General features: G+C 47.3%; 1 protein-coding gene across 1 annotated transcript in view; it reads right to left on the bottom strand.

Annotated features, from left to right (window-relative positions):
- Positions 1 to 10,525, bottom strand: part of LOC133025567 (collagen alpha-1(XIV) chain-like) — a 77,162-nt gene extending 66,637 nt beyond the window's left edge. The window contains 2 exon segments of the mRNA XM_061092262.1: positions 4,917 to 5,033; positions 10,444 to 10,525. Coding sequence (XP_060948245.1) covers positions 4,917 to 5,033; positions 10,444 to 10,525 — 199 coding nt within the window.
- Positions 10,526 to 10,740: the final 215 nt, after the last annotated feature.

Below are 10,740 nucleotides of genomic sequence, written 5' to 3'. Positions count from 1 at the left end.
AGGAGGAAGGAGGAAGGAGGAAGGAGTGAAGGAGGAAGGAGGAAGGAGGAAGGAGGAAGGAGGAAGGAGTTAATGAGGAAGGAGTGAAGGAGGAAGGAGGAAGGAGGAAGGAGTGAAGGAGTGAAGGAGGTAGGAGGAAGGAGGAAGGAGGAAGGAGGAAGGAGGAAGGAGGAAGGAGGAAGGAGGAAGGAGGAAGGAGGAAGGAGTGAATGAGGAAGGAGTGAAGGAGGAAGGAGGAAGGAGTGAAGGAGGAAGGAGTGAAGGAGGAAGGAGGAAGGAGGAAGGAGGAAGGAGTGAATGAGGAAGGAGTGAAGGAGGAAGGAGGAAGGAGTGAAGGAGGAAGGAGTGAAGGAGGAAGGAGGAAGGAGGAAGGAGGAAGGAGGAAGGAGTGAATGAGGAAGGAGGAAGGAGGAAGGAGGAAGGAGGGAAAAGGAAGGAAGGAAAACCGAGCGTCACTCAGAGGAGTTCCTTTCTCCACCGAGGCCCAAACCTCTCTTTAAATAAACCCTCATAAATATCAGACTCTAAATATGTATTTTTCATCAGGATTCATGAATTATTCTCTGAGAAATCTTGAAATCTCCATTCTTCAAGAAAGGGATGAAAAAATCCTGGATTTACAACAATTTAAATTAATTTTGATTTAATAAGTTCTGTCACATCCTTTCATCAGATTTCATATAAATCTGTTTATTTATTATTAGTTTGATAATCAGCCCATTGATCGATATGTTGAAGATGTTTTTCACTTCATCGACTGGAGGGTCAGTGGGAACTGAAGAGACAGAGAAGTGACTTGGAACGTGTTGGAATCAAACCTGCAGCCGCTGCAGCAGGACGCATGCCAAACCAGGACGGCTTGTTATTATTAATATTAATATTATTAGTTATTAGAGCTTCCTCCAGGAGCCGGAAGGTCAACAGCTTGAATATCCACAAAATCCAGTGAAACTCTGGTAAGAGAGCGAAACTGGAGAAGTACTATTTCCTTTTCTAGAATTTCTCTTTCCTCCCTGATATCAGCTCCACACACACCTGCACGTTCTCACCCAGCATCAAACCATCACACTAACTATCTGAGAGTGACACCATCACTCAAACTGCCCAGAGAAGAAAAGGAACCGCGAGCCGCCCCCCCGAGGCGTCGGAGCGCGAGGAGCCGAGCCTCAGACTTTATTATCGCCCGGGGGGGGGGGACAGCAAAGAGCAAATTCAGGGAGAAACCACAGAAACACATCGGAGAAGAATCAAGGAGAAGACAGGAATATGAACGAAAGAAGAAGTAAAGAAGAAATAAAAGAGAAGCAGCGAATCCTGCAGGACGATGTTTAGCAGCTCGGCAGAAGTTTAGGATCCACAGATACTGAGGAAGAAATCCATCCGAGTAACAACAACAGATTAGCTTCAGTCTGAGGTTTTATTCTTTGTATGTGAGATTAAACTAATTGTGTCATTTCGCCTCCCGGTTAATTTTTCTGCTTCTGAAAACAAAATCAAATGTTCCAGGAGCAAACTAAACAACTCAAATTGTCACTTATGTCTGAATCTAGTTTCCATCATCTGCTCCTGAAGAATGACTGACAGAACAAAAACCTGCAAACTTTTAAAAACAGGAATAAGTTCCTTAACAATTGAGAAAAAGAGAAAGCTAGAAATAAAATAATCACTTTCTGGGAGTAAGAGCTTGAACGTGAGACAGGAAGAGTCTCGACTTTAAAAGACAAACGTCCACAGAGTTCTAAAGACGTTCTGTCTCTGATTCGTCCTCACGCTGATATCAGACGCCCCTCGATCGCCCCTCCCTCTCACGCCCTTCACTTCCTCTTACTTTTCTAAACCGGTTCTTTTTTCTTTCCCTTCTTCAGAACCGAGCGGTACCTGAAGGCAGCATGTTGCAGAATCCAGCTGCGGTAAAAACCTCTGAGGATACGAAGCTTTGAGAAAACGTGTGTGAAAAGAGAAGATGGTGGTTTCAGGGAACTTCCTGTTTACGTTTAAAGACATAAAGAAGAAGGAGTGTTGGTGCCGGTTGTCATGGTGACCATGTTTTTGGACGCCTCTAGCTAAAAAAAAGGCTAAAACGAGGGATTCGCAAGGTCACAGTGAATTTGACCTTTGACCATTGACCACAATAAACAAACTAGTTCATCTTTGAGTTGAAGTGAACGTTGGAACCAAATTTGAGGAACTTCCCTGAAGGACTTCCTGAGATGTGCTTGTTAAAGTCCCAGTGACCTTGAACTTCGGCTTCTGGGCGTCGCCAGCGCAGAGGAAGAGAAATGTTTCATAAACTTCTCCATAAAACCAATAACAGACAATTTGAACTCGTAAAATAAAATTGAAAGCAGGTGATAAACCGACGGGATCTGGAGGATGTTCTGGAGGCGGAGCTGCTCCTCACGACTCGTCTCTAACCATGTGACCGACGCCGGAGGCTTCACATCCACGAGCAGTAAAACATCTGCACCTGCTTCACGCAGTAAAAACATCTTTGGGTTTTCAGACGGAACGATGACGTTAATGACAGAGCGGCTCCGCGATGATCCTACGTGAGTTCATCACTGTGATTATCGTCAAACTGCGACAGGATTCAAACTCATAAAAGAACAACAGGCTCCTCCGCATCAAACCAGCGTCAGGAAACCGTCTCTCCGGTCCAGACTCAGATCCTGATCCTCTCGTTCTCTAGATCTGTTTCAGTTCAAAACTCTGGGTTTGTGTTTGAGTCCGAACAGAAACTGAGACCTTTTCCAAACGATGACGCAGACGTTCTCCTGCTGATTGGTTCTCATCAGTCACATGACTCGACTAGCAGCGGTGAACACAAAGCGTCGCTAACACTTCCTGTCAGTAACACTTCCTGTCAGTAACACTTCCTGCCAGTAACACTTCCTGTTAATAACACTTCCTGCCAGTGACACTTCCTGTCAGTAGCACTTCCTGCCAGTAACACTTCCTGTTAATAACACTTCCTGCCAGTGACACTTCCTGTCAGTAGCACTTCCTGCCAGTGACACTTCCTGCCACTTCAGAAAGGCACTAAACTACCGATCCCTTCAGCAAGGCACTAAACTACCGACCCTTCAGCAAGGCACTAAACTACAGAACCCTTCAGCAAGGCACTAAACTACCGAACCCTTCAGCAAGGCACTAAACTACCGAACCCTTCAGCAAGGCACTAAACTACCGAACCCTTCAGCAAGGCACTAAACTACTGAACCTTTCAGCAAGGCACTAAACTACCGATCCCTTCAGCAAGGCACTAAACTACCGAACCCTTCAGCAAGGCACTAAACTACCGAACCCTTCAGCAAGGCACTAAACTACCGAACCCTTCAGCAAGGCACTAAACTACCGAACCCTTCAGCAAGGCACTAAACTACTGAACCCTTCAGCAAGGCACTAAACTACCGAACCCTTCAGCAAGGCACTAAACTACCGAACCCTTCAGCAAGGCACTAAACTACCGAACCCTTCAGCAAGGCACTAAACTACCGAACCCTTCAGCAAGGCACTAAACTACCGAACCCTTCAGCAAGGCACTAAACTACCGAACCCTTCAGCAAGGCACTAAACTACTGAACCCGTCAGCAAGGCACTAAACTACCGATCCCTTCAGCAAGGCACTAAACTACCGAACCCTTCAAAAAGGCACTAAACTACCGAACCCTTCAGCAAGGCACTAAACTACCGATCCCTTCAGCAATGCACTAAACTACTGAACCCTTCAGCAAGGCACTAAACTACCGAACCCTTCAGCAAGGCACTAAACTACCGACCCCTCCCAGCGTCCAGGTGTTAGTGTGACAACAGGCAGGACGCTGCAGGAGGAGGAGAGAGAGAATTCCTGATAAATCAAGTTTAAACTAGAAGATTCCTGCAGAGAGAAGTTCCACCAGACTCAGACGACACTGTTTCATGTTCTGGTCTTTAGATCGGAAACGTACGTGACCTCACAGCCGGCCGTCAACTCTCACGTTCAAACACAAATTACTGTTTTTACACAGAAGCATAAACAATTCAACACGAGGATTCAGATCATCGTCACATCATCGTCTGCTGAAACTTAATTTCTCACAAACACGTTAACGCATCACAGTCGACCACGTTCAGCAGCGTCAGGAGGAAACCTGCCGAGTCAGCGCACCGTCAGAATCCATAAAGTTTTAATCGTTCACCACGAAGATGCAGAAGTCATCAAACCTCAGATCAGGCTGGAGATCATTAGAGGAAACTGCACGTTCAGGGAACAATCACAGTAATCAACGCTGATGGTTAGAAAGAAAGCTCCGCTCTGAGTTAGGGGGCGTGTCTGAATAGCTTAGTTAGGGGGCGTACCTGAATAGCTTTGTTAGGGGGCGTGTTTGAATAGCTTAGTTAGGGGGCGTGTCTGAATAGCTTAGTTAGGGGGCGTGTCTGAATCGCTTAGTTAGGGGGCGTGTCTGAATAGCTTAGTTAGGGGGCGTGTCTGAATAGCTTAGTTAGGGGGCGTGTCTGAATAGCTTAGTTAGGGGGCTTGTTTGAATAGCTTAGTTAGGGGGCGTGTCTGAATAGCTTAGTTAGGGGGCTTGTTTGAATAGCTTAGTTAGGGGGCGTGTCTGAATAGCTTAGTTAGGGGGCGTGTCTGAATAGCTTAGTTAGGGGGCGTACCTGAATAGCTTAGTTAGGGGGCGTACCTGAATAGCTTAGTTAGGGGGCGTACCTGAATAGCTTAGTTAGGGGGCGTGTCTGAATAGCTTAGTTAGGGGTGTGTCAGATATTACGTACATTCTTCACGAGGTGTTTCAGGAGCGTCGGTGTTTAGAGAAGAGAGAAACTTCCTTCACCTCAGATTTTTTAACTTTCACTTCAAACCGTGAATCCACTTGATCTGAGAAAGCGTTCCTGACCCGTGTGTTTGCTCAGCGGCGCCTCACCTGGTCGGGTGGTGTAAACGACTCTGTAGCTTTCGAACTCTCCTCTCGGCTCCTTCCACAGAACCTGCAGCTTGGTGGGACTCAGCACTTTGGCTCGGAATCGTCTGGGCGATGAAACTGGGCGGAGACAGAAGGAAACAAACAGCTTTACGAGATAAACATCGGTTTGAAACTGTAAATAAAGGAATGAATGAATAAAACAGATGATCCCTGTCATGCAACATCCACAAGTCCAAGGTTTTGATTTGAGACTAAATGTATATTAATGGGTTTGATCCATAACTCTGGAGGGAGTTCAGGTTTCTGGCTGAACTCCCTCCAGAGCGATGGCGTTCGCTCCATCGGGATTCCCACGGCGAGGAAGGAAAGAAACACGAGATCTCATCCGATCGGGAGGACGCACGTCAGAGAGATGAGCTCGCACAGATGTCACATTAAAAAGCAAAGTCCCATTCTCCTCATCTTCCTCATCCTCCTCTTCCTCTTCCTCATCCTCCTCTTCCTCGTCTATCCTGCTCGTTTGTCTCTGTGGGCGAACAACAGGTCTTCTATGTTCCACTTACCGGCGTCATCAAAGCCACGCCCCTGCCTCTCATCCTGGTTAGGCGTTGGCCCCATAGATTTATATATAAAGGCTAGATGTCTCGTTCGACGGAGCCGGACGTCACCACATGGCGGCCATCTTGCTAGGGGGCAGCTCGCTCACCCATAACATTGTGTTGGTAGTGGTAAATAACCATAACTTGCTCAATTTTCAACCGATTTTGAAACGGTCTGGTTTGTTATGAACGTCAGAGATGTAGATATGACACTGCATAAATTATTCATTTTTTTTAGAAAATAACATAATTATTCATAAGTATGCAGTGTCAACACAATGTTATGGGTGAGCGAGATGCCCCCTAGCAAGATGGCCGCCATGTGAGGACGTTCGACTCCATTGGCCGGCAACGCAGACGAGACATCTAGTGTTTATATATAAATCTATGGTTGGCCCTATCAGATGCCTGGAGCCCCCCCTCACCCCCCCCTGTATCCTCATTCTTTCTCTCGCTCTCCCTCTCTCTCTCCCTCTCTCTCCCTCTTCTTCCCCGTCCCCATCTCATTTACTTTCTTTTCCTTCTCTTGCTGCGTCTGTGCTTTGAAATCATCATCAGGAGTAAGAGGAGGATGAGAGGAAGGAGGATGAGAGGAAGGAGGACGAGAGGAGGAGTGAATGAGACTCTGTTTTAACTGCAAGGAGAGAGAGAAAGATCAAAGGCACACCAAAGGGAGAAGGTTCTGGAATAGCAGGAGAACTATTCCTCTCCTGTGGTCAGGAGCGTTCACACGTTCCACACATCGACGACCGGCTGAGAATCCAAACACTCTTCACAACGACCTCGACCGGCGTGGAAACATCAGAAAAGTCAACAACGCTGGGCCACGCCCACTTCTCCAGAGTCTGATGATGATTGACAGAGCGCCGCTGCAGCGTTGTTGTATTTTCACATTCAAACACTGGAGCGAGGCCGTTGTGAAGCGCTGCGATGCCAACAACCACATCTCCAGGGTCAACAACCACACAACCACACAACCACACAACCACACAACCACACAACCACACAACCACACAACCACACCCCCCCCCATCACTTCCACACCGGCAGAGCCAGATCCCAGAGGAGGAGGAGAACTCACCGAGAAGCATTCCACACCTCAGTTTGTCAACGATACAAAACAAAAAGAAAAGCCACGGGCTGCAAAATAAAAAAACCCACAAACTTGTGTGTTTGTGTGTCCTCGTTGTGAGGTGAGACATCTGCTGCGCCGGCTTCTTTAAATACCACACGCTGAGTGACAGGAGGCGTAAAGGGACGGTTCACCCAAAACTAAATCACCAGAGAAACGTGTGTGTGTGTGTCTGTGTGTGTGTGTGTGTGTGTGTGTGTCTGTTTGGGACAAGACGCAGCCGGGTCATTTACAGTGATGATGATAAATATGATGTTAGAATATTCAGGGGCAGATTCTTATAATGTAATCGATGATCCAGATGTTTAGGGGACTGATATTTGTGTGTTTATGTAATTTGGTTCAGATTCTAGTGAGTTTCACTGAGGTTTCATAAGGAGGCTGCTGGGGGTGGGGGGGGGGGAGTCCCTCTGGTTCTGTGATGTGCTGACGGAGGTATCCCAGTCGTGTGGAGGATGAAACAGTTTTGAAAATTAATTGTCATCTTTCTTTGAATCAGCTTCTTCCAACAGTACAGGATTTAGTGGAGCTGATGTTTCCGGGTGAAACCGTCTCTTTCACACGTGTCCTCACTGCAGGAAACACAAACCCATGTAGGTATGTAAAGAAACTTGAGTTCAGCACCGGGAGGATAATCCCAGTTTCGATGGAGAGAGCGTGAATCATTCAACAGCAGGAAAATATATTTATATACAAACACACATGAGGAAAACTGAAGCAATGATCTCACCGACCTGGGGATGTTTCAGCTCAGGGTTTATCTCTGAGTCTCATCTGGAGAGAGCTGCTCAAATCCCAAATGACTCCAGATGCAGAGACTTCGCACCTCTCTGATTGTTGTGCAGTGGAACTGCGTGTGCGTGTGTTGTGTGTTGTGTGTAGCCGTGTCAGTGCGACTGGAGTGTGAGCATGTGTGTGCATGAATTATTAACGTTTGCCCGCAACAGGAGGAAAAGTGAACTCCGGTGCACATACTAATCTCTGTGCAGCTTTTTCTGTGAAGCTTTAGTTTTAGAAACCTGGTTCCTTTGCAGCCACACACACACAAACACACATATACACACACACACACACACACACATGTACATGCACGCTTCTCTGTGAGACTGTATTTTCACACAGAAACACATATTGAATACTGAGGAAACATCCTGGTGAAGACAGAGGCCTCACGTGTGAAGATGAAAATTTAATGTTCATCTACTTTTCCTGGAGAATCTTGTGCAAACAGCCACTGAGAGTTGTGCGTCTGATTTGTGCAGCTAATCAGACGCACAACAGCAGAATTGTGATTTAAAGGAAACTGCAACAACTTAAAAATCAGGAGTGTTTCAACGTGAAATAATCGTTATCACCTTTAGCCTCATAGGATCGGATTGTAAACTGTAAAAAAAAAGATGGAAGACACGTCTGAACGTTGGAGACTAAATATGTTGCATAAGCGAACCGCCATTTTGTATTTGAGTCTTTGCAGCAGTGATCCTGGTGTGGAGCCGCGGTATCAAGGTCCCGCCTCTAAACATGTCGACCAATCAGGAGTCAGTCTCCTGATTGAAACATTCATTCAACGTCTACTGCAGCCAGCCACCAGGGGGCGATCGAGGTGTTTTGGCTTCACTGTTCGAGAACATTAATGTCGTCCATCTTTATTTACGTCCTATGTTCCATTAATTTTGGCATGAGGCAGCTAGAGGGCGCTGTTCTTACAAACCAGAGCTAAAGCTTTTATAGTTTATTCAATCTGAAATGAAACGTACAGAACACGTGACCCAGAACGACGCTGACATGTGACCACACTCCACGCCAGCGTTTCCCGCCAGGTGGAGAAACCCACAGATTAAACCTCAGAGGCTGAACTGAGCCACTGATGTTTCCTTTGACCTTTAACAGGGATTCGGTGACAGGCGTCTGCCGGGAGAGCAATTTAGGACAAGACTAAGTAACTAGATAATAACAGTCCTCGCTAACCTTTTCTACGATCTTCAATCTAACCTGGACCTGAACGCTGCAGATTAACCTTTACATAAAAGCCTCGTACAGGTTCGAGCTCAGTGATCAACACAGAATCTGAAGTCGACTGTTATCTCATCTCGTCTGACTGGAGGATTCTGAGCGGAGGAGTTTCTGGAATCTCTCCAGTCGATCGTAACTCCTCCGCTCCTCTCGCGTCTCCGCTGCAGCCGCGGCGACAGGAGCTCAGGAATGCTGTGGTTTCACTTCACCGGCCAAAAACCAGTGAGTGACTCTGCTGCTCCAACGTCAAGCTGCAGCTTCCCCGGGTCGGTCGGGGGTGTGAGACGATTTAACATCTCAATATATACAGGCTACGGCAAAACACACACTTTCCACTATTGTCTAATATTACTCAGGTTATTTTTTATTTATAAAGGCCAAATATTTACTTTACTGTAGTTTCTCACTTCGGGCTTTCTCCTGTTTTTAAGCAGCAGCTTGATTAACATGAGGTTGATGATCAGGATAATCTTCATCACGTACCTCACATAACCACGCAGCAGCTTCTAGTGATTCAAAGACCATGAAGTTTATAACAGGTGTTCCACAAGGCTCTATCCTGGCTCCTCCTCTTTTCACTGCTTGGTGGATTTGAGAGCGGTTGATGCACAGTGATGATGTCACATCTTTATGGATCTGATCTTTGGAGCATGGAGCAGGTCTGGTCCTGCTTCAGGTCTGAAAGCTTCCTGATGCAGAATGTGTTTACGTGAAGAACCAAACTGACTCGGGGCCGAACTTCTCGACGCTAGCGTCTCATTCTCACTTCAAACAAACTGGAAACACAAATCATCCCCATAGACTCGAGCAGCTGATTTCACAGCCTGAACATGGATCTACAGAGAAGCTGTGAGCAGAACTTTGGTTACAGGTCGATCATGATGTTAAAGAGACTCTGTGTTAACGAGATAACGTGTTCATCTCTGGATAAGTTAAACAGGGTGAGAGACGACAGGAAACCAGGAGAGAACCTGATGTGCATGAACAGATGGATGAGAGGATCAGGAAGAGGTAGAAGGTTTCACATCTGTAACACGAGTCACACACGTCGTTAGAATTCCCTTTGAACAGATAAATAAATAACCTGAACACGTGTGGATGAATCTCACGGCGACAGAACCAGCACAGCTGCTGGCGGCGGAACACGCCTCCTCATTAGGAGTTCAGCATCGAGGTGTTTCCCCCCCGAGACAAACACGAGAGGAGGATTCAATGAGAAGATCAAACTTCTAAACAAAAGTTGATTTCTTTGGAGACGAAGCTGCAGAATAACAAGCCTGAGTTTCCACACCAGTGAGGTTTGCTGAGGCAGCAGAAACTGATTCATCCCGAGGACACGCCCACAACACGTCTGATTGGTCGACCTCACGTGGGTCTCACAGTGAATCAAGACGGAGGAAACCCTGACGTCAGCGGTTTCAATCTCCTGCTCCTGTCTGATTTAAAAGCCGCTGCGATTTCACACAACGAGCTGAAGCTGCAGGAACAAGAGAGAGAAGCTTCATCGTGACTGAGGAAGAGGTCGGGCGAGTTCCTGCGACAGCGCTAGCAACCGGGAAGTTCTCCTGGTTCACGGAGTCAGACCTGATTCTAGCTCTGCTGCTGGGGAACGTCCTCACAGCTCAGCACCGGGATCGAACGCTCGGACTCCCAGTGGGACGTCATCAAAACGTCACGTTCGGCCCCGCGGGATGTTGTGTTAGCTTCTGTAGCTGAGTGTGAGGCCCCCTGCTGGCCGAGGAGGAGAAGACAGGCTGCTGGTGGTGGTGGTGGTGGCACTTACCTTGACCTCGCGCCGGCTGAGGGAACAGAGAGATGAGAACCAGACCCAGCAGGACCAGAGTCCACCTGATGGAGAAATGCATCCTGGGACCAGCAAGACCTGAGGCACCTGGATGAGGGAGAGGAGGAGGAGGAGGAAGAGGAGGGAGAGGAGGGAGAGGAGGGAGAGGAGGGAGAGGAGGAAGAGGAGGGAGAGGAGGAAGAGGAGGAGTGAGTGAGTGAGTGAGAGGAAGAGGAGGGAGAGGAGGAAGAGGAGGAGTGAGTGAGTGAGTGAGAGAGAGAGGAACTTCAACCTCCA

Source organism: Limanda limanda, chromosome 19, assembly GCF_963576545.1.
Source record: "Limanda limanda chromosome 19, fLimLim1.1, whole genome shotgun sequence".
NCBI lineage: Eukaryota > Metazoa > Chordata > Actinopteri > Pleuronectiformes > Pleuronectidae > Limanda > Limanda limanda.
This window is presented reverse-complemented; position numbering and strand designations above follow the sequence as displayed.